This window comes from Artibeus jamaicensis, unplaced genomic scaffold (assembly GCF_021234435.1).
Source record: "Artibeus jamaicensis isolate MK-2021 breed Jamaican fruit bat unplaced genomic scaffold, CSHL_Jam_final scaffold_474, whole genome shotgun sequence".
Classification (NCBI taxonomy): Eukaryota; Metazoa; Chordata; class Mammalia; order Chiroptera; family Phyllostomidae; genus Artibeus; species Artibeus jamaicensis.
The window spans coordinates 4715380-4739894 of NW_026522046.1; the positions used below are offsets into that span (position 1 = coordinate 4715380).

At 44.5% G+C, this 24515-nt stretch overlaps 1 protein-coding gene across 1 annotated transcript in view; it reads left to right on the forward strand.

Annotated features, from left to right (window-relative positions):
- The first annotated feature begins 6598 nt into the window (after positions 1–6598).
- The window catches only part of ETV5 (ETS variant transcription factor 5), a 58176-nt gene continuing 40259 nt past the window's right edge, over positions 6599–24515 (forward strand). The window contains exons 1-5 of the mRNA XM_037129669.2: positions 6599–6761; positions 9835–9953; positions 10092–10179; positions 10301–10348; positions 10442–10492. Coding sequence (XP_036985564.1) covers positions 9909–9953; positions 10092–10179; positions 10301–10348; positions 10442–10492 — 232 coding nt within the window. The 5' untranslated portion in view covers positions 6599–6761; positions 9835–9908. The remainder of the gene's footprint in view (positions 6762–9834; positions 9954–10091; positions 10180–10300; positions 10349–10441; positions 10493–24515) is intronic.

The window sequence follows — 24515 nt, forward strand, 5'->3', positions numbered from 1 at the left end:
GCTGCCATGCTTGAATGAAGCAGGCCCATGAAAAAATCCGCACTCCAGCCCCCACCTCCCACTCAGCCCCGCAATCTGCTCCTCCAGTGGAGCTGTCTGGTGGTGCCAACATGAGGACTTCCACAGCTCAAGTTGGGCAAGTTCTGAGTTGGCCTGCTGCTTAGACTTTGGGGGCTAAAGTCTGAGCATGTCACAACAAGCATTGACCCCTGTCCATGTGAAACTCTCCACGAAGGGCATAAAAGGAAGCAAAAAGAGGACTCTGAATGGTCAAAATAGATTTTGCCAAGTCTACACATTCAACTTCATTTACTTCCTCATTGGAGGGGGCCCTTTAGCTCTCAGGACCCATGGAGTCTTCCTGGATGCCCACTGCAAACTCACTTGATTTGCTGGTTTCCAACCCCATAGTGGGTCAGAGGTGGAAAATTACAGCAGGCATGAGGGGCTGCTGGAGAAACGTGTTCTTAATATATTGAGAAATTCTGATTGCCAACTTAACGTAAAAAAGAAGCAGGAAAACTCTAAAGATCAGACACAGGTTCCCTCAAAAACCCAGTAGCCTAAAGCTTCTTTGTACACGTGGGTAGAGGCAGTCCTTGATGGGCCTCGGAGGTAGAGCAGGATGCTGGCATCGGACTGGCTTGCGGAGCAGGTGACTCTGATCTGTATGGCTACTGAAGGGTGCGGGAGACTGGGGAGAGACTGCAGGGTTCCCAGGGCGAGGATCCCGCTGCAGAACTGGACTATATTCTGAAGGCAATGGGAAGCCATGGGAAGTTTCTAAAGATTTTTACTCTATTATTTTTTTAAGGTTTGGGGCTTAAGGAAGAAATGCCTCAGCTCCCAACAACCTAAATGTTGTTGAGATACCAGCTTTTCTTGATAGTGGATTTTTTTTTTTGAATCTAGGAATGGAGAGTCAAGAGAAAGAGGCAGGAGAGAGAATGTCCTCAAGCTCAGGAAAGGAGCTGGGAGAAGGATAGGCCTCCTTAGGCCAGTGGGTCAGAGGGTCAAGAACATGCATTTGGTCAGAGGTCCGGCTTGCTCCTTCCTAGCTGAAAACTCATGTGTTTTTTAACCTCACTTTGATCCCCTGTTTAAATATCTGCAAATTGGGTATTATTACTACCTCTGAGAAGGACTGGGAGTATTAAATAAGATGATGTACGTCAAGTGTCCAGCAGAGCCTGGCACATAAGGGATGCTCAGTAAAAGCAATTTCTTTTCTCTTTCTAAGGTGGTTTTAATGAAGACAAATTCTAGCTTCCCTGGATAATAATTCAGAAATCTGGCTGCAGTTGCTGGAGCACTTTCCCAGCACAGCACTATGACTCTGGTGGCAGAAGCAGGTGAGCAGCCAGAGCCCCACAGGCAAGACAAAGGAAACCGGCAGAGTGGGAGACTGCAGGAGACACAAAGTAAAGTGTTTCAGAGCAAGAGCTCTGTTCAAGATCTGCATTGGGCTCCCAATTCCAGCTCTTACCAGCTATGTGGTCTTGGGCAAATGACCTAAGCTCTCTGTGCCTCAGTTTCCTCATCTATAAAATAGGGGTAATGATGGTATCTACATCACAAGGCGTTAGGAGGATCAGGTGGATTAATATAAGCAAGGCTCCAAAGGGCCTGGCATAATGAAGTGCTCTTGCAGTGTTGGCTGTTCCCTGGGGATGAGGCAGCCCAGCAGAGTGGTTACTGGCCAGGCTCTGGAGAGGGCCCCTTGGGTACATGCCTCTTCTTACTGGGTGCTAGTTATGGGGTCTGGAGCGATTAATGTAGCCTTCCTGTACCTACATTTTTTTTCTCATCTGGGAAAAGTAGAAGTGATAATAATCGTAGCTCCTTCAGAGGGCTATTGTTAGGACTAAATGTGCTAATACATAGGAAGTGTTTAGAAAAGTGTTTAGAAAAGCTTTTGAGTAACTGTCAATTATTATTATTATTTTTTTTTTAATTTTATTTCTTTTTAGAGAGAGGGGAAGGGAAGGAGAAAGAGAGGGAGAGAAACATCAATGTGTGGTTGCCTCTTATGTGGCCCCCACTGAGGACCAGGCCTGCAACCCAGGCATGTGCCCTGACTGGGAATCGAACTGCGACCCTTTGGTTCACAGCCCACGCTCACAGCCCGCTCTCAATCCACTGAGCTACCCCAGCCAGGGCAATTATTATTTTTTTTAAGATGTTATTTATTTATTTTTAGACAGAGTGGAAAGGAGGGAGAAGGGAAAGAGAGAAGCATCAATGTGTGGTTGCCTCTTGCACGCCCTCAACTGGGACTTGGCCCACAACCCAGGCATGTGCCCTGACTAGGAATCGAACCAGTGACCCTTTGGTTCGCAGGCCAGCACTCAGTCCACTGAGCCACACCAGCCAGGGCTGTCAATTATTATTATTCCCTGGCTATAACGACCTCTGAAGATGAGATGGCCCCTATTTATTTAAAGAGACATTGAATCTAAGATTTTCTTTTCTCTCCTCAGTTTTTAGAATATTTATTTCTGAATTTTAGAAAATGCCAGCCAGATAAAATTCTTTATCCCTCAAAGACAAGAAAAACATTTAAGTACCTTTTGACGCTGTCTTCAAGTCTTTTCCTCCTTAAGATATAAGAATAGAAAAGGATCCTTGGGGCCATGTAGCCCCCACCCCAGGCTCCAGACAGGGCCACAGTCACCACAGACAGCATTTCTAAGAAAGGAACACAGGTATTTTCCTAATGTGAGGACCAAGGTCGCCATGCTGTCTCATTTTCCGGCTGCCCTTTTGGTGATCATCAGTTCAAGGCAGGGTTGCCTGCTTTACATTTTACCTTGCTTTTCGGATTTTAGGGGAAATTTTTAATCGTGGACCCCTAAAGGGAAACAGAAGCTTTCAGACTTGGGGTATGAGACTCGTTTTTCTATCCTTCTGTGTTGTTTCTCTGTAGATACACTGCAACTTGAAGAACAAGGGGCTAGTTATTCTACTGTGATTGAGTGAGTTTTGCCACTGCCAGAGGACAAAAGCTAGATTGACTCTACATGAATGCTCCCAAGGGCGGGTCTCTCTTTTGGTTATCTTTTGCAGTCCTGTTTCTCCCCTGGAGGAGAGGGAATGATACATTAGAAGATGTGCTGGACAAAATCTCCAGTGTTAAGCAATGTTCTTCGGAGGAAAGACTCCATGTAAGAGACAAAGAACTTCCAAATACTGACACTTTTTATGAAGGTAAAGGTAACAGGAAGATGGGGGAATGGAGTGGCACTGGGGGTAGGGCAAGTAAGTCACTAAGAAGGAAAAACATGGGAAAGAAGAAAGGCAGAAAGAGAAGACACCGCGAACACTTGGCAATAAGGAGGCAGCTCTGGGCCCAGAAGTCAGTCTGACAAGACGAATCATCCTGAGTTATAACCCACACATTTCAACGAACAGCCAAGGTGCCCAGGCCTGGGCCTGAACTCCCTGTCTAACACAAGCTCCAAATTCTCTGAATCACAGACTCTTAGAGCTGGAGCAATCCTCTGAGTTCACCTATCCTACCCTGTGCACTCTCTCTAAATCTTTCTGTGTAAATGCGTCCTGTGACAGGAGACTCATTACATTCATTCATTAGAGCACTTCAAACATTTCAGAATCCTTCCTAACACTATACTGAGAAAACTGCCTCCCTGTGACTTCAGTCAGTTTTGTCCTCTGTTGGGCAAACGGGGTTCAAATGATATTTCCTGGTGGTTTTCTGGGTAACAAAGGTATATGCCAGATCTCCTGCCTTAGGGCTTTTTCAGGTTCCACAAGCTGCAAGCTATGTGACCATTGTCAAGTTAATCTTTCTGTGCCTCAATTTCTTGTCTATAAAGTGCAGATAATAATTGCAGAGATCACTTCAGTGCTGTTATTATGAAGACTAAATAAGATAACCTGTAGAGAATTATGTATGACATGAGCAGATCATATATTAAGTGCTCAGTAAACTTCAGCTGCTGAAATTGTGCAATAGACCGTGGGCTCCTCCAAGACAGACTATATCATATTCTTCTCTGTAATGTTGTTGGTTTTTTTTTGCCTAGGACAGGGTCTGGCTGAGTATTTAGAATTTTTTTTTAAGATTTTATTTATTTATCTTTTAGAGGGGAAGGGAAGGAGAGAGGGAGAGAAACATCAATGTAGTTCCTTTGTGCATCCCCTGTGGGAACTGCAGGCCTCAACCCCATATCCCTACTACCCCCCCTACTACACCAGCCAGGGCTGGCTGAGTATTTAGTATAAAAAAATGTTTACTGAATGATTAAATAATTAATTGGCAAGAGCTCTATTCTGATATAAATCCTGAATATGATCTTATGTTTTCAACAACCTTCTCATAAAAACCCATTCATTCCCCAACTCCTCCTGTGCCCCCATCATAGTCACCAATTATTGCTACTTAATCCAGAAATACTCACCTTCTCTTTCCAAGATGCGATGGGGAAATTTGGCTTGAGGCAAAGTTCACGAGAGTCACTCCAGGCACCAAGTTCAACCCCATGGAGAGAGTCCTACACTGTATCCTTGTATGTAGAGTTATAAAGTGCTATGACATATATGGTATGGATATATGGCCCCGTGGGCTGCAGGCCTTCCAAAGGGCTGGAGCCTGAGACAGAAGCGAAGAGGACCACCAAAGCACTTTTGGAGAAAATAGATCAGAGAGCAGACAAGATTGAGAAGAGATGGGACAGGATGGGGAGCAGACAAGATCAGGAAGCTAACCTGCCCCCTGCGTCTAGGTGAACAGATAGGGCCTTCAGGATGCCAGCAACACCCTGCGAGTACGACTGGACTAGGGTAACCCCTCCATGCAACAAACAGAAATGGTGCTCAGGAATGAAGAGAGGCATTCAGGGAAATTTTTACTGCGGGGGGGGGGGAAACGTGAGGGTATCGGGGGCAGTAGCAAAATGCTCTAGTAGGAAATGAGGTATTTCAGAACTGTTTATTAAAAGTGCTGAGCACTTTCCCACCCATCAACTCATGCCCACCCCAGTCTCTTGTAAAGTCAGTAGCTTGTGCCTAGTCAGTGATGGGCCCACGACTCAGTCAGGTACTCCAGGTTCCTTCCTTAGGCAAATTCCCATCTTTCTTGGGCTATAACCACAAACCACGTGCCTGCTCACTCTGTTTGAGATACAAAAGAGTGGAAGCAGAAAATAAGATGAGCAAGTTTTGACTTAAAATTTTTTCTAAAAATCCACACTGTATTCTTTATCATGGGATCGGGGAGCATCTCCAGAGTTCGCTAGCCAGGGGACCCCTTTGCTTGGGGTTCTCTCCTAACATTCGGCATCGTTCCTCCCCACCGCTAGCATACGGGGGGAATGGCAGGGCAAGCCAGTAGAACATAACTCCCTCGCAAGCCCCAGAATCCTAAGGGAGAGCAGAGTGCTTCCCCGAGGTTTTCACAGGAGGGGGTACGGGAGTTGGGGAAGATGGGAGAGGATTGCTTATTTATTTGTTTCCTGGAACACCCTGTTAAGAATCTCAGCAATTGCAGTTAGTGCCCGATCGTTTGGCAAGCAGAGCAGCCAGCCTTTCGTCGTTCCCAGCTGCATGGGATCTAATTCGAAAATGCACCATCTTGTATTCAACACTTAAATGGAAAACAAGCAGCCCTGCGAGGGAGGCAGGTGGCCTAACTCTTGCAAGCCCTTTTCGGAGGATTTTATGTTTCTAGGTCGGTTGACTGGTTGGTGCCGTCCCGAGAGGATTTTGTTGAGCGCCGACCTCTCTCATCTCGGATCCAAAACACACACTGGCGAGGTTATAAACCGCTATTAAACATGGGGAGAAAACGGGATTTGGTTCTGCCTTAGGCCTTGCTGGAATAAAATAGTAACTAAGATCTGTTTGAGAGCTCAGATTTTAAAGAGAGATACTGCTTATTCTTCCCCGCTGGAAAACTGGTTAAAGGAAATTAAGGCCTCTCCTAAAGGTAACTAAGATTAGAGGGCTCTGTTTCCGTTTTCTGTGTTTCTGTGGGCCGAAAGCCCAGGTCGGTCAGCGAGTTTCTCTCTGGGTGGAATTATGAATTCCTCTAGCCTGACTTCTAAAATGATAACTTTGCTTGGTGCCGCAGCTGTGAACTTCTGTCGCCCCGCGGCCGAATCCTGACGATGGCGTTGCTAGTGGGAGAAATGGGTGAATGTGTAAAAGCTGTGCTTCGGTGAAAAGTTGGGAGAGCGGCGAGGAGAGCAGTAACTGCAGTTCCTCCGAGCCTCGGCCCCTTTAAGTGCTTCACTGACTCAGCTAAGCTTCCCCGCCTCAGGTCGCGTTTTTTATGAATGAAAAACGTCCTCGCATTCATTATATAAACAGCCTGTGCTGATTGGCCATTGGACCCCAGTGCATAGATTATGTAAAACAGACCCCTGAGGTGTGGGGAGGGACGCGCTGTTGACCAATGTGAGCTGGAGTTGATGGGGCGGCTTGGCTGGATTTGCCCGCAGACAGGGTAAACAAGAGGTGATGGACAGCTGCAGTAGCAGCCTTAGACCAATGGAAACGCAGCTGAGCTAAGGCTGTGGACCAATGACAGCGGGCGGAGCAGCGGGCCGCCGGGGCCGGGCCAGCGCTCCAGCCTGGTTGGCAGCTGCGGCGCAGAGTCCAGCGGATTGTGCGCGGAGCGGTTCAGTGTCCCCAGACCGGTTCGGCCCTACCTTTTGCTGAGGCGCCCAGGCCCGGTGCGCGCGTGCGTGAGCGCGCCTGCGCCCGGGGCTGCTGCAAGGCGGGGAGAGCCGCCTCCTCAGGTGAGGGGGCGTCGAGGGGGCATCGGGGCGTCGGAGGGGGTTCCAGGAACGGGTGCGAAGGGCCCGAGAGTTTAAGGGCTGATTCAGAATCTTCAAATCGGGGTGCACTTTTAATTTGGGCTGACCCCCACCCACCCCCGAGGCTGACCTCCCTCCTCCTCTCCCCCTCCTCACGTGTCCCAGTCCGGTTCGGCTCCTGGGAGCCTTCGGGCGGGGGTGGCTAAAGGTTCGGGAGCGCACGGAGAGCGGGTTTCCGCACATCGCGGGGGAGGCTCTCCGAAACTCGAAGTAAAGGGGCTCCCGGGCGGGGATGGGGGGCTCGGAGTTGCGGGGTTTTACAGTCTCTGGAGATCTGAGGTCCCTGGGTGACTTGGAGGCTCGCGAGAAGAGACGCTCGGGGGAGCTTTGCAGTGGGGAGGAGGGGGCTCGAAGCAGCTTAAGCGGGGGGGGGGGGGATATTTGAGAGGTGATGCCCCCAGAACACCAGGAGGGGTTAAGTGACATTAGGCATGTGCAGCCTGCGGGGTTGGGGGTCGGCCCGGAACTTATGCAGGCCTTGCAAGTTTCAGGTTGTGGAAAGTAGACACCCAAGCCCCCAGCGGACTGAGCGTCGGGCTGCACGGCGGTCGGTTCTCGAGAAATCGGGGAGCATCGCCTGGGAATAGTTGAGAAAAAAAAAAACCGGTGCGGAGGGGGGATGGAGAGATGCTGGAGCTTCGCGCTGGATTAGGGATCTAACTGCATTTTCGGAGGAGAGGGGGCCTCTGGAGGGCACTGAACTCCCGGTTGAGGGTGGGTGCCAGGGAGAGATGTTTGGAGATGTCTTTCGGGGAGGGGGGAGGAATTGGAGGCAGTTGGTAGCGTCCGGTGCCGCAGCTCGTTTTTATGAATGTGGGCGACTTTATGAATGAAGCGGGTTTCTTTCGTTGGCTCGGTTGCTCCCTGCGGCTTCCCCCCCCCTCCCTTTTTTTTTGTGAATGAAGCATTGAGCTTCCTAAAACGCTGGGGTGAGGGGCCTGCGTCGGAGGCTGGGCGTGCGTTCGGAGTGGGGGCAGGGATGCATCCGAAGGAGTTTTCATGAATGGGGAAGGCTGGGAATTGGGTGGAAGTGTGTCTTGTTTTGTGAATGGGGCCCAGCGCGAGGGATCCAGTTACAGCCTTTACCTGATGTGTCGGCTGCAGCTTGCTCTCCCATTCATAAAACCAGGCCCGCTGTGCGCTGCGGGGGAGGGGCCTCAATCGCACCGCTGCGCTGTGTTAAAGTTTTCCTGGGGGCACCAGGAAGGGAGGGGGGTGCAAAGGAAGTGATTTAACTCCTGGATGAGCTGGAGTCTTCCCTTCAGGGTTAAAAATATGTATATAAGTACTTTGAACATGATTTTTTTCTAGCCCTTGAACTCTGAGGGCTGCATTAAAGATCTTCAGTGCCTTTTTTTGGATTCGCTTATGACAGCTTCTTTTAATTTTTTAAAAAAACAGTTTTGCTCTTCATGGTGAAGTATTTTGCAACGTATTTCATTGTGAGACTGAAAATTTCTCTGCCTCCGATCTCCTTGCCCCTTCCCCAAGAGACACTTACAGAATTTTTAAGGCCACAGTTTAATGGGACATGTTTTTGAAGGGCACGGAAGACTCGTTTTCATGACCCTCAACTCAGTGTTGGTGATTCTCAGATTGTGTTGTACAACGGGTTGGTGACATTTGAGAAAGGTTTTATTCTGAGGAAGGCAAGCAAGCAGGCTAGCGGGAGTGTTTTTCTAGGAAGCTATGAACTGTGTGCAGTTTTGCTTCTCTCCCTCTTTGACTTGGAAAATATCTGATTACTTGGGCCAAAGTGCTGAGAGAGGAGGCTGGCCGTTAAGGGTTTCCTTGCATCCTGTTCACCAAAATTTGATATGCACTACACAGTGTGAAAAACAAATTGGATGGAATTACCCAGTGAGAAAAAGTTCCCTATTTAAAATTTATATACAATTTAAGCAAAAGAATTATCCTTAAGCATTTTACATTGCTTAAAGTTGGAGTAATAAAATTGTTTTCCCCATTTTGTTCACTTAACTGGTTTTTTTTTTAAATTTGGAGAATAAAACTGAGTGTTCTGGAAGATAGTACCTACCTAAAATTGTTATTTTATTCCTCCCAAATTAGAAAAAAATCCCTCTTCTCCATTTTGATCCCCAAACTCTCTTTCTAGCCCTAAGACTTGACAGTACTGGAACAAGTTTAATTTTTTTGGCATGTTTGGGAAATATTGACATAACTATAAGGAAAAAACAATTTTCTTTCCATGGATCTTTTGCTTCTAATGCTTTTCAAAGAGTATGGTAGTGACGCATTTAAAATGTGTGCAATGGAATTTAGTTTTCTCTATTACTTTTTATAGCTATTTTTTTTCTTTTAGAAGTTGGAGATAGTCTTAGGTATCTCTGAGTTGCCATAGAGATTATTTGTGGCATTACAGACACTACACCTGTTTGGACAGGTTTAGGTTTTAGAAAAGAGTGTGTGAAGATAAGTATACCTCTGATCAATACATTCATGGAACTATATATAGGGTTTTACCACTGACCTACAAAATACTTTTAGAAACATTATGTATGTCAGACTCTTAATTGGCAATAATTTGGAATGCTTAAACCCAGTTTTCCACTTCCTGTCACTGTACTGTCAAAATTAAATTATGTGAAAAAAAACACCCCAAAACCCAGCCACTACAAATACCCTAGAGAATTTTCTACAGGAGAGAACTTGAAAACACCCTTTTATAATGAAAATAAGGTCTCTTTCTTTAAAAAAAAAAAAAATAGGGGACGGATGATAGCAAACCTGTATACTCAAACAAGAGAATGGGAAAGAGAAAAGGATGAGTAAGTAAATGGATTTGAACTGAGCAGCATGATGAATCTTTGATGCCCTTAAACCTAGTGTTAGTCTGCAAAGCTAACACCTTGAGTGGGCTTTAAGTATCTCAAAGAAAGGCAGTGATTTGCACAGGCCCTAAAGAAGGAGCAGTATAAAATTATTTCATTTTTCTCACTCCCCTCAGTTAAAATCTCCCAAATTCATATTACAGGAGGACCCTTTACCCCCCCGAAATTACTCAATGCTGAAACCTTTCAAAGTGATATTAGAGACGTTGGAAGCACCATGGATGGGTTTTATGACCAGCAAGTCCCTTTTATGGTCCCAGGGGTAAGTTTACGTGGCTTTTGGTTTGTTTTGTCCTCCCCCTTCAAATTCGAATCTTCTCCTTATTGGTGTAGTGCTACCACCCCCTTTCAAGACCCCTTTATTACACTTGAGTCTTCACTGTATGTTTGCCTTTTTCAGAAATCTAGATCCGAGGAATGTAGAGGGCGGCCTGTGATTGACAGAAAGAGGAAGTTTTTGGACACAGATCTGGCTCATGATTCTGAAGGTAGTGAAGCTTTCCCCTCCGCGTTGTGGCTTCCTCAAATGGCTCCCAGTGAAAGCAGTGCGTAGACTCTTTTCCCTAGCGGAGGAGTTCTCATTCTGGTGTCTTCTGTTTTCACTTCTAGAGTTGTTTCAGGATCTCAGTCAACTTCAAGAGGCTTGGTTAGCTGAAGGCAAGTTTCTTGGCTGTCCTATTTTCCATATAAAACATTTTACTTTGCTTTTTAATGCAACTGAAAGGTTTAAAATAAAAATCTCTTTTCCAGCACAAGTTCCTGATGATGAACAGTTTGTCCCAGATTTTCAGTCTGATAACTGTGAGTATCTTTCTGGTGGTAGATCATTTCTTCTGAAATTGTTTGGTCTTGGATTATACATGTCTAGATTGCTCTTATCAGCATGTTTGGATAATGAAATACATTTTGTTTCTTTTAATAATTAAAAGTTAATCCCCAAAATTTTTGTTTCATTCCTATTGTAATTATTTCTAAAGTACTTTTTATTCTGCTGCAGGTAAGATTTAGTGGACATGATTTAACCCTAAAATTTTTTCCCCTGAGAATATTGTAAGGCTTCAAGCTCAAAATTGTAAATTAATTGACATTGTATATAGTAAGATATTGGACCAAACATCCATTAATCAGACTTTATCTTACAGTGTTTTCTGTTTGCTTTACAAATTAAGCCCTTGATGCAGATCATGAGGCTGACATTTTTTTTCTTTGAAAGGTGCAGAAAATTGTTCATCGAAGACTCAGTTAATTGAGGCTTCACCTAACACTGTCAGTTTTATTCCTATTTCTGAGTTGAAAAGAGTGGTTACAGGGTGACCTGATTTACTCCTATTTTTCATGTAGTTGTCAGGACTTTATCGTTCAGAGAATAGTAAAAACTTTCAAGAGATGGTCATTAAATGCTCATGCCCTTGAGATAACAAATGCAATGGCAAGCTCAAAAGACAGCTTGCTCTCCAAGCTGGCAGGGGTGTGGTTAGCCTTGCACTGATCTTTCAGAGCTGCTCTCAACAGGTTTTGGGAGCTTTTATGGTCCAGGCAGAGCTATCAAGGACAAAGCTGGCTGATGAAATTTGAGCAGTACAGGGCAGCTCTAGAGAGCATTAGTCACTGGCGAATGAGCAGGTTTAAGAGAGGCCTGGAGAAAATGCTGCCTCTCTTGAGAGTTGCATCATAGAGAAATTCATGTCTCTTAGTCATAGTTTATAATAGCAAGCACCTGAGCCAGGCAAGGATTCAATTTCTCATTTTGTACCAACAAATTTTTCCCAGCTTTGTTTTATCCAGAGAGACAAGAGACCCTAAGAGAGAGCGAGAAAGTGCCCTGGGAGAGAAGGTGTCTTTGGGTCCCAGTAAAAGCTGGGTGTTCTAAATCATGAAAAACCAGAGGGTACCAGCTAAACATTCTCTAATGACAGGTCTCGTATTCAAGCCACAATGCCACGAGACTTTAAAAGGAGATAAACTATAACCCATGGATGTTTGGTCACCTTAACTTTGTCACAGCTTGCTGTGGATGTTTCCTCAGGAAAGTAAATGATGTTAATTTTTGCCCTTTAATTGCTTTTAAGTGATTGGGAAGCTTGCCACTGAAAAACTAAGTAAAGATAACCTGCAGTGTGCATATGTGTGTGTATATGTGTAAGATAAAAGGTAGGCTTTTGCAATCCCATTCTGTTCTGTGTTGACAATTTGACACAGCCTTTCTAGTTCTTGCTTAGAGCAGCATAAACTGCGATCTGTTTGGGAGGTGGCTTTCTTGGCAGAGGTTCATTGAAATGCTTTTATGACACTTTGTTTTTTATCCTTGCCTGAGGATATGTCCATTGGTTTTTAGACAGAGAGAAAGAAACATCCATGTGAGAGAGAAACATTGATTGGTTGCCTCCCATACACTCCCCAACTGGCAACCTAGGTATGTGCCCCCCTGACCAGGAATCAAACCAGCGTTCTTTTGGTGTATTGGGGAATACACTCCGAGAACCACACTGGCCAGGGCTTGTTTGTTTCTCTGAAACTCAAAAGAATTAAAAGGGAGGTGAGATGACTGCCTTCAAATTGATTTTGTGTGCTGAAGCAGAGTTATGTTCTTTAGAGAAAGATGTCAGCACCCAGGATTTATATTTGAAGAGATTTATCTGCAGGAATAAGCTAAAGGGAAGAAATCAATAATTGTTCTGGCTCCTTAGAAGTAATTTCTGCTCAGTGAATGGAATGTGTTAAATTCTTTAATTAAATTGCCATACCTAAAATGGAGGAGCTTTGGGAGATATTTATGCTTACCAAGTGTGCTCTGTTTTTTACTTTGTTTGCTTTTTGCTTTAACTTCTTAAGGTTGAGCTTTTCTGTCTTTTAAGGATAAAACAGATGGTTGAGTAGCCTCAAAAAGTATTTTAATAATTCCTTCCCCCCCTCTCTGACTGTTATTTCCGGAGATGGAGTGTCAAGAAGAATAGATTGAAATAGATCCCCTTGCCTTAGAGGTTAAGGAAGATTATACAAATATGAGATGGTGTATCCTTCATCCATCCATCCTTGCTTTTACGTGTGACTGGTCTGATTGTTGTTGAAACTGACAACGTAGATTCATGAATGCTGGCAGAGCCCAGGACTGGGCCCACTCTTCTCTGTATCTCTCAGTCTAGAGTTGAGGATCAGCTTCTGCTCCTGTCACTTTTTGGAAGAGTCTATGATTATTCCAGGGGAGGGAGACACTCATTCGGATTTAATGAAACCCTATAAGTTGGTTTGAATCGATCAATCCACAAACTATAAAACAAACTGGCACTTGGCTGGTAAAGAAAACCTTTTCCCTACAGTAGCAGAAGCATTTGGAACAAATACTCTGTGGCCTACTACTTGTAATAGTCTACCTTTTTCCTATATGAGAGAAAGAAAATTATTAAGTAATTTGGGTAACTGATTTTATTTTAGCATGTCAGTTTTGAAGATTATGGCATACTTTTTTTCAGTAAACACTTATATGGCCAACTTCTAAAGAGATTATATCTTGTCAGTGTTCCAGATTTAGGTTCCTACCCATAGACATCCATCCAGTGTGATTTGAATAAATGAAACCATTGTTCTTATAAGCCATATAAATGCCAAGCTTACTTCTAGCTATATAGATTTCACCCTACATCACACATAGTATAAGCATTGATTAAGTATCCCCATCTGGAAACTCTTAAAGGTCAAATTCAAGGAAATAAAAAAAAATGTAAGCTATAGCCTACAGGGATTCTGCCATTGCCCTCCCCTCCTCCCCAATTGTCCCTTGGTCCTGAGAAGTAACCTTGAAGATCCCAGGTTGTTAGAGCTGGAGCTCCCTTGCAGAGATAAGTCTTGTCCAATCCCTTCATTTTACAGAGGGGATAATACAAGGTCCAGTGCTGGAGAGACAGACTAGTGTGGTAGGGACAAATAGAAGGGGTTAGGTGAAATGAGAAGAAGACATTATAAAATACCCTTAAAGAAGCCATCATGAAGCTACAGAGCCAGGGGATACTTGGCATGTTAAGGTACCCTCCGGGCTCTCCCTCATTATTTCAGGCGCCTTAAGACAGCTCCTGGGAGAGCTGTAGGGAGACTCCAGCTGTCCAGTTCAAAACCTCAATGCTCTTCATTCTGTGACCCTGAGAAACTTACTGAATATCTTGGTACTTTGAGTGTGTTCCATGTAGGACTCAGAAGAGAGAGAGAAATTAATATAATAGAAAAGTCATAAAGCTGACATGTTTCCTAGAAGACATATTAGTGTGTGTACAGATAAAACTGTATTGTATAGCCAGTGTATTATAAATGAGTGTGTGCATATCTATATAAATGAGTGTGTAGCTAAACATGTGCATTAATTAACACATAGAACTACCAAACCAGGGAATGTGTCAGTAGATAGATGCGTACACATTTTCACAGAATTAACTACAAACCAAAACCATGGGTAAGATTGGAACTCAAAATTCTTAGATTTGGGGTGGGGTAGGGTGGGGTGGGGTGGGGGTTACATTCGTTTTTCCAAACTGAGTGCTTGGGCACTTAAGGATATTACTGGATTTTAGCATATATAAATAGTGTTTTTTTAATGCAGGTTCCAAATTTTTTTTACAAATCATTATTTCAGTTGTGATATTGTGAATGTTTACCAACATCTCAAATAAATAAAATATTTTATGCTGGGGAGAAGGCATGAGAAAATCTTATTTTAAAACCATGGCCTCTATACCAAATATAGTTTAGAGGATTATTTTAAAATCCAGCGATCTTATTTTCCCGTTGAAGTGTTCCTTTTAGATATGTATTTCAAAAAGAATGAGTGGACTGCAGAAAGTACGAGTTCTAAGGACTGTCTAATTCACTGATGAAATTGACTTTTCATAAAGACATTGCAGTAGATGGCTGGGGAATAGGATTAACTGTTGTGACAGCCTTTGAGCCTCAAACACATTGATCTTAATCCTGTTTCAATATGAGATTATTCAGTTGGGTGTTTTTCTTTTTTACTATGAATGAGGTCGGTACTGTAGAGACCGTGCCTTCCTTCTGGAGAAGACTCATTGTTTTGGTCCCAGAGGTGGTGGGTGTACAACTGAAGGTTTACTTGCTCCGTGGTCTTGGGCCATTTCAATGTGAAAGGATTATCCTAAAGTCTTTTTAGTTATAGAAGGTAAAAAAGAAAATGATAGGCACTTTAAAAAATGAGAGTGTTGACAGAGTCAAAGCTATCAGTTTGTCCTTTTCTAGAGTCAGTAGTTGGGGAGGTGGGGAGGAGAAAGAAGAGGGCTGAAGGAAGCAGGAGGAGAATCTGGGGTGGGGAGAGATTGTTTCACTGCAGGGTTACAGCGCTGCTTTCAAAGGCTCAGTAGGCTCACCCACGCCTGACCACTGAGAGGGTGCTAAATGATTGGAAATCCTTCCTGTTTTGATAGCCTCCAAGGTCCTTAGACTCAAGACTTTTAAGAAATCAAGACCTAGAGATCCCATTTATCTGTGAGAGCCCTATGTTCATACAAAATGTTTTCCTCTATAACTTTAATTCAGATTGGCTTATTAAAAACCATGGATTTTTCTCTGCCTCTTAGAATCTTTCTGCCTGTAGTCCTCTAATAAAACCTAGTAACCTTTGACAGTCCTTTGAGTTTGGCGAGAAAAACTTGGATTGTCTGGTAGATCACCCAGGTAGATTCCAGAGGTAACAGAATCCTGGCATCATTCATGAGATGACTGTCTATCCCCTTCATCTTTCTTCACTTTTACGAGATTGAGACAAGTAGTTTGATAAAGCCAAGAATTCGTGCTGTCTGCAGTTTCTATCATCTAGTGGTACCATGTGGTGGGGTTAGATGGAGTGTGTGATTCTGTACCAAGGGACCATTCCCTCCACATGTTTCTCAAGTTCTAGTGACAATGAAGTACGTCCAGGCTCAGAGACCCACTGTCCCCCATTGGGCACATGGTTGCCCTTGAGGCAGCTTGGGCCCCATCTGTGCCCTGGCACACAGTACTTCTCCACTTGGAATCCAGAGAGTGCAGTCTTGTCTGTTGCAGCTCCCAGCTCTTGGACAGGGGCCAGGCATGCTGATGCCAATACCAGATTAGGTTGCTTTTTTAAAAATTCAGTTTGTGAACTCATCAAGCTCATTTAACAGAGGCTTTTTGGTCGTCAGTTTCTATCATTGTCCCATCCCTCTCAGAGGCTCAGCTTAAAGGAGGGGCAGAATAGTGTGTGTGTGTGTGTGTGTGTGTGTGTGTGTGTGTGTGTGTAACCAGAATGTAAGTACACCTTTGGGCCTGGCAGCTAGATAATGGACTTGCAACTCTTCTCAGGGAGAAGAGCTCCCACGTAAAAGGATCCTGCACAGCAAATAAAGGAGGCTCCTCTGTGTAGGAGAAGGAAGCATGGAGCAGAAAGTTAAGGCAGAGGGTGCAAGATGCTAGGGAGCAGGATAAGAGCTGGCTTTAAAAGGCCAGGAGTTTGAGACCCATCTGCAGAACAGCCAAGACCTCAAATCTGATTCTGGTCAGAGAGACTTTCAGAGAAATGCTCCCCCAGTCACCTCCTGAGTCCACTGGGGGTGGGGGTGGCAGCAGCAGTGAGAAAAGTAAACATCAGACATTTGAAAATAGCCAAATATTTTACAAAAACAGGAAACAACTAAAATTTATTTCCTGGATTTGATTTTCACAAAGTTGGTGTGCTTTTCCTTGAAATAAAGTTTGGTTGTCAGACTGGCTTTATCAGATCACTCTTAAGAGTGATTATTGAAGGTTGGGAAAAAATCTAAGAAACCAACCAGTTTTTAGCCCTGTACTTTATTTACATTGCTCTTGGAGTAGATTTCGCCCTCTGTCTTCCCTTTTGATGTCCCATGGGCATTCAGGAGGCATTAGAAGCCTTATAGGCTGGATGTAGATCTAGGAAAAGGAACTGTGAATCTGTTCCTAAGAGGTAGTTTACCCCCATCTCCTGCAGCCAGAGAATCTAGGAGTGTCTCCAGAGACCCTCTCCCTTGGGGAGGAAGCCAGGTGGCTCCTGTTGTAGCATTTGGCAATGAATGCAAAAGCCAGGGAGTCTGGAAAGGCCAACTTCCAGAGAAAGCTGTCGTCTAATGCAAACCAGCTCGTCCCTGGGGCAGGAGAAATACCACTGAAGTCTGTTTCCCTCAGCTGGTAGCTACAGTCAGATTCTGAATCAGGCTGTACAAGATAGTTTGCTTCTGCCTTTCCTCTTTTGCCAGAGGGCACTTGCGACCTCACTTCCAGCAGACTTGCACACCCTTGCAGATTTCAGCCCCAGTCTTGGCCATCTGAATCTTAGGGAGGGTGTGGAGCAGGCAGGAGCCTGCAGTGTCTGAATTTCTTACATAAACACAGCTCGCTGGGCAAGCAAGCATCCCTGCGGCGACAGCTGGGCTCTGCTCCGAGTGCCTGAGCAAACTGAGCTGCAGAGTCCCCCTCTTGCCGAATGGAGCATTCCAAATTAGTTGTGAATGGAGGGCGGGGCTCCCTTGCAGACTTTTTCAATGAATAACCAGACCCCATTGTGTAGCCTGTGGAAAAACAACCAACTCAAACAACACGGGGACTGTTAGAAATGTGCTTGTGATTGGCAGCTTGGAGAACCTCCAAAATTAGTTTCCTTTGGCTTTCCTGCTGCTCCCTGTTCTCCTGGCCTGGACTTAATGGGGTTTGAGTTTTCTTTTAAGTGTTGACTTTAACCCTCCAACTGCCAGGCGGATGGCCTGCATTTATGGGGAAGAGCAGTTCCTGACCTATCCGCCTCCCTTTCTTGGTCTCCCACTTTAGACTGTGGCTGTCTAAAGGCAGTGATAATAGGAGAAGGTGGTTTAGCTTCCCTGGGGAGAGAGGTGTTGAGACTCGATCTGAGGATATTACCCTTTTATCTGCTGTTTCCCATGGGGCTTCGGCTTTAGCTTCCCATTGAAGAGTCCTGCCTGCCCTTCTGTTGCAAGCTCCAGTCTTGATTCCAGGCCTGAAGAACGAACGGGTGCTTGCTGCGCCAGTGCAGATGTTTCTTGTTGAGGCTTCCACTTCAACACGGGAGTGACCGAGCTGTAATTTCTCTCCTCCTTGGCCTTCCCTCTTCTATTTAATTTCCTATTGTGGCCGAGTATGTGCCATAAAATGACACTTGCCGGAGCCTCACTTATGGCTGCGACCCTTCCAGTGGGTACCCCTTCAAATGCCTTGCTTCTTCAAATGAGTTAACCCAGCAAGTACCAGAAAGAACAGCCTCTGAGCAACCCCCAAACCAGAGTAGCCTCACCCCCAGGATGAGGTCAGGTTCTAGGGGTACACTTGTCTCAGCAGCACCCACCCCAAATATCCTCCAGCATCTTGACTAAGACCTCACAGGCAGCCCTAAACCAAGGACTGTGTGGGCTAGACTGGGGCTGTATGATAAGTATAAGAAGGACAATTGGTTAAAAAGTAAAACAAAAGTTAATCCAGTGCCTTTTCCTCAGAGTTTTTAAAAGAGCCTTCCTTAGTCCCTACTCCTTATTCTCACAACCAAAATGAGGTTGTTTGCATTTGTGTTTTTGTTGTAAAGAGTTTTTTTCTGAAATATTTCCCATGCTATAAATTGGCCCTTCCCTATTAAAAAAAGGACAGGCCTGGGCAGATTGCCCTTTTGTGAGGGAGTCTGAAACCTCTCAGGAGGTAACCCTAGATACCAGCTGTTTAAGAGGATGCTGATACTTGTGCTTCTCCAGAGGGGCTGAGAAGGACTTTAGCTTTCATAAACACTTTTCGGCCAAGGGCCTGGAAATGCTTTGTAATTGCCTGAAAGGACACTTAATGAGGGTCTTTTATACTTTTCCCATAGAAAAGGTAGAAGAGAAAAGGGGGGATATCTCTTCTACGTGGCCGCCCTCAGTAAAGACCAGATCCTGGAATGCCTACCCTAAATTTCCTAATCTGAATTTTGGTAGAGAATAATTTAGTGGTGACAAGTTCGCCGTGCAGAGGGACACCTCAGGTCAGAACACTTGCACCCCTTCTCGGCTCCCTTCTGATTCCTTTCCTTCCTCTCAGCCTTGGAATCTTATTTCTTTGAGGAGTAAGGAGAAAGCAGCATAGGTTTTAATGTGTAGTATTCTGTATTTTGACAAATATTAAACTTAGTCCCTGCTTCCCAATTTCCATTCTGTTGAAACAGGAAACAATTTCTCTTTGGATCTAAATGTCTCCAAAAGCAGAGAACCCCCCTGCCTTATGTTTCTTTCTGTCTTGCTCAGCCATGGCACCATGCTCTGCACCAGCCAGTACTTGCTGAATGTTATTTTGCACCCTACCACATTCTCTATTATGTTCCCTTCCCACTCCATCTTTCAACAGCCCCAGCACCAGCCTCTAGCTGGTAGGGAAGTAACTCTGTAGAGTGTCTTGAGACCTGAGTTCCAAGTGTCCTTGGGATGACCTCAGAGATAAATAGAAAACAACTATTTAGGGCTCTTTCTCATTTTCTGATTCCTCTTTTAAGCACACACACCAGCCAAGTCTCCCCAGGCTGCATTTAGACTTGGTGCAGCGAATGCTCTGTTTCCCAGTGAGCGTGCGCTGGAGAACAAGCTACTGTTTGCGCACCCTTGCAAGCCTGTCGGGTGTCTGCTTTTAGGAGGACGCCAGAGGTAAAGGGTGTGGTTCTCAGTAGGACGCTGATTCACCCAGCTTGAGTCTTCTCCTGTCAGTTTTTAAAGATGAATTTTAAATTTGAAGATAAGTTTTTCCACAGTGCTTAAATCCTATTTCAGATATTGTTAACACTTTCTTTAATGCCAGTTTAAATGAGAATTCTATAAATTGGGAGTAAATTACAGAAGGAATGTTAGAGAAGGTTTAGGTCTGCATTTTTTTCCCATTCAGGGACAGTGCCCTGTTCTGCTCCTACTGGTGGTATGTTTCCCAGTGAGCAGCCCGTCTTGGTGAGATCTGGGGTGGTTGACATGAAGCCTGTAGTAGAGGAATCTGTCCTGTCATCTGTAACAGAATTTGAGGGTGGGGCTCTTTTTAGACCTCTTTCTGACCTGTGAAAATTAAACATAGTTGTCTTATCATGTTGGTAAAAATTGGATGTTAAAATTCTTTGAATAGCTGCCCCAAGAAAGTAGTTGGTAGAAATTATACTCACATTCTCCTTTTGGCATAATCAGGCCAGTCAGTTACCTTTCCATCTTACCAGTGTCTTAAACTTGAAAAGTAACCAGTGCCCCGGGTGGAAGCAAGGTCTCCAAGCTATAGGTCTAAAAAGATCCACCATGTGGCAGTCAAAAGGGGGAGGTGCATTCAAAGACAGAGAACCACTTATTTTTACCTTGACTCTTCTCATGGTCTGCCCTGTACACTCAGACAAACCTTTTACTTGGCTGTCAGATGCTTTAGTTTCTCTGTAGCCTGTGAGTTTTAGGGTGTGACACTGTTCATGCAATTAGAAGTATACATTCTGCACGAAATATTTCATGAAACAGCTCTGTATCTATTCACACTCAAGCCCTACCTCCATCCAAGTTAGATCAGTTCTTTTCTAAGCTCCTTTTCCTCCCTTTAATTTCTAACTCTAGCATTCAAGGCCTCCAGGTTCCATTTTCAGAATTCTAAAGTAGCAATCCTGAATTGTTAGAAGAAATGAGTCCTTTGAAGAACTGCACAAATCCAAGCTGTTGCAAAAACAGTTCTGAAGTGTGGAGAGTGTGTACTTGAAGGAAGTGAATCTGAAACCAGTTTATCTGGGTCAAAAAAAACCCCAATCCTCTCTACTACCATTGGTATTAAATTATCTTCCTTAATTGATAACAGACTTTTGTTTGGAAATGACTATTTGAAAGATTTGCAGTTTTGTACCAAGAATAAGATGCAGCTATTCTGTGACGGACACTCATTTTTACCCAGGTCCCCCTGATTTTAGTACGTAGGTGGCCGTCTCTGACCTACATGACCACTTCCTTTGGGAGGAGGAGAGAGGGCGTATTAATACAAAGAATCTCTATCCTTCTATTTTAGCCAGACTTAAAATAGAAACTTTTAAAAATCACCCGTTGTCATTACTGTTAGTACTGTGATAGAGGTGAAGAGAGGACAAGACCAGTATCCCAAATGCCATTTAGCAACTGGCCCTCCCAGTTAATGACCAAGGATATGACCAGCCAAATTCTTTACCCTGATGGACTTGCCCTGGGACCACGGGTCAGCTGAAGGATCCTGCTGCTCCTACAGCAGGACAGTCTGCCTCCCTGTGCATAGACCCATTTTTATCCTGAGCCCTTCCCATGGCCCTTTCAGTTTTGGTAGGCGGGGGAGGGCAAGAGCAACTTCCAGCTCCTTGCAACTGAAGGTTAAATAGCCTTGAGGGCTAGTTTTGCTCTTCCTGTCCAAAGCTATTTCCTCACTGTCATCCTGGGCACCCATGTTGGTATTTTTCATATCAACATTTTTTTCCTCTCAGGAGGGAGAGTGAACAGGTAGGGGAAACCTTGAGCCCCCAGGAAGGGAAGGGCACCCTCCACACACATTTCAAGTGGTCAGCCTGAGTAGTACTACCCCCCCTTTTGGGCGGCAGTTGTACACTATACAGTGACCTCCCAAATTGACTTTCATGGGAAAATTTAGCTTTTTATCTTCTGACCAGTAGTAGTTCAGGTGCTGATTTGATTCTGAGATACCGTGTGCTGGTTCTGCTGGCCAGTTGCTGCCATTGTTGAAAGAGGTGAAGGAAGGAGGAGGGAGGAAAGGAGGGAATTTCTGGTGGGGTGGTGTAATCATTGGGCCAGGACTAGCAGAAGCAAGCCTCCATATCACTTCCTTTTCTCCCCATTATATGAAGCAAGTAGATAATGTAAACATTACAGTTCAAATAATACAGTCCCAGCAGTGTAAAGAATGCCCCCCATAAAGCCTCGGAAAGTATAGCCCCCCTGTCAAATCAATGCCCCATTCTCACAGAGAAATTGAAATCCCTTTATAAGTGTAAAACCATATTTTCATCGTTAGCCAGAAGGGCTTTGTTTTGGGGTCTAATGGAAGCTGCAACCTGGGGGCCCCTTAAGCTGGAACTGCTGATGTGCTTTGATATCTTTGGAACTGGATTTCTCCATTGTTGACCCTGTCTTGTCATATAAATTCCCCATTTCAGAGAGCAGTAAGGGCATAAAGTACTATAACACCAGCCCTATGGAAACAAAATTTACAAACACTTCACTGTCCAGAGCTAATGTGGACACTGCAGCAACTTGTCATTGAAGCACTAGTCCTATGGACAGGCAGCATTTCCCCCGAGAAAGAGGTCTATGAGCCTGATACATTATCCCTTACTCCGCCTAGACCTGTGTGGCCTGAGTCGGTAGCAGAGATTTAAGCTTATCCAAGATAAACAGAAAACGGAAGCGAGGCTTACAGAGCACAGCCTCATGGTTTTAACTTCTCCATGGTGTCTGTTCTGTTGTCTAATTTAAAACCCAGGTGGGAGAAACACTATCACTAATTCTAATTCCTGTATCCTGGGAGAAGTTCCACTGCCTTTGCAGGCGGCCTCTTAGAGTTGTTTTCTATACCACTCTGCTAATGATCTTCATACAGGGGTGGGCAATAGTAGGTTTGTAGTTGTGAGTGCAAAAAACACCAAGTTCAACCTTGTATTATTATTTATTTATTAATAGTATTTATCTGTACTAATTGCTTTATTATTGTTGTAATCGTTTTGTACTCCTCCTTATGATTTGTCTTTTGGGTGATGATGACTGATAGTTTCACTACTTTTGCCCTCTGTATAAATTTCACTACTTTTGCCCTCTGTATAGTTTCAAGGTCAGGCCAGTTTTTTTCTAAGCTCCTTTTCCTCCCTTTAATTTCCAACACTTACATTCAAGGCTTCTGGGTTTTCATTTTCAGAATACTGAAATGATCTTCTGATGACCCTGCTGATCCTGTTTTTCTACCATGCCCTTTGTGAATTGAGAGAGGGCACTTTGGAGACACAGTCTCCACACTTTCCTTCAAAGTGCTGTATCATTTTTTTAACAGAAGCTCACCAACACACTATTCCTGGGCTTGTCCCAATCAGGTTCCACCTCTTGAGTTTCCAAATACTTGGTATAAATTCATCTACTCTTATGTGCAAGGAAGATGTCTTCTCCTCTCACCTCCTACCGCACTGTATCAAGGCCTGCTCTAGTCTCATGGTTATTGTTTCAGTCTGGGATTCCCCAGCCATTTTTACGCAGGGTCATTAAGACTAAATCTTGCACTTGGGTTGGTCCTGTTCCTATATCAATGTAACCTGAACCCTCTCCATTGGATCTCTCTTTCCCTTATTTTATGTCATAAGTTCCAAGTCCTTTTTTTAAAGCTGATTATATTACCACAAGTTTCTAGCTCTCAATTATGAAAAATAGCATGTTTTTTGTCTACACACCAACTCCTAAAGCCTCTGTTTTGCTGACTGTAGATTTTTCCCATTGCATAGGAGAAACCTGATTCCTGGAGCCAGATGTTCCAGGAACTAGCTTTATCTGTTGCTAATTTGGCTCTTTTGTTATTGTGCAGATTATATTGACCATATAGGAAGGACTTCCATAATTGTTAATTAATGAATTCTGCTACCTCATGCTTGATCCTAAACCCTAGGGCCCTGAAATATACTACCAGGATGATAATCAGTCTTTTAGTCCTTGCTGAGAAATAGGACAAGTGGGAAATGACCTGGAATAATCAATACCATGACCCCCTCCACCTCATCCCCAGTCCCCACCCCCAGTCCATCACCATGATTAATCACTGTTCTAAAATTCTGAATACTGCTGCTGTGTCAGTCTTGAAGAGATCATTACGTATATTTACTGATAGCAAATTCCATCCCAGAGCAGAAGCCTTGCTTTCTTCTTGTGGGACTCTGCCCAGCAAATTCAGCTACCCTTGCAGTTCGAGATTGCAGAATGAGCCTGCCCTGAAATTTCAGCCCCTGCGTGTGGTATGCTCACCCAAGTGTTAGCTGTACCAGATGTTTTATCACATTTCCCATGAGTTGCATGGTGAGCCTTGATTCCACACCAGAGTCCTGCCATCCTTGATTCCCAGAATATTTTCCAATCCAACATAATTTCTTTTAACACAGTTTAGGTCTTCAGCTACGCGTGCCTTTCTGATCTGCTAGGTTGGACCAGTTGGAGCCCCTAGCAACTCTTGTGTCATTTTTCCCTAAGGCACAGAGCACCAAAAGTCCGGGCCACGCCCCTTTCAAGCTTTTGGCCCTGGCCCTGCTCAGCCTGTATGCACAGAAGGAGCCAGACCAGCTGCTTTGGAGGGAAGAGCAGGAAGGAGAACCCCAAAGAGCAGAACTTCAATTCTGCAGTTTTGCCAACCTTCACAGGTTGGCAATGGCTGCATTGTAACCTCTTGAGGATTCTGCTAGCTGTTCTGGTGGTGTTCTGAACCTGTTGTGCATAGTCACAAGGGGTGGATGTTCTCCAGTTTCTTTCCAAGGACGCTTAGTAGTCCTGAACCAGATGTATTTTTTTAGTTTCTATTATGTGTATATTAACGTCTATGTGGATTACTGGGAGATTTTAGTTTTGTTGATTTTATAAGATGGCTGTCATTTCATGCAGGCAGTGGTACAGGTGGCCGTGGGCGACAGTCATGGCGATGGGAGTGGCAGCTTTCATTTTGTCCCCTCCAGGGTGTGCTCATCTCCTTTCTGAGTGGGCCAGAACTGCCTTCCCGCCGCCAGATTGAGAACCACCGGCATGAATGTTAGAGTGTAACGAACATTTGTCCTGTGTGATTGCAGATTCCTGGAGCGACATTATCCAAA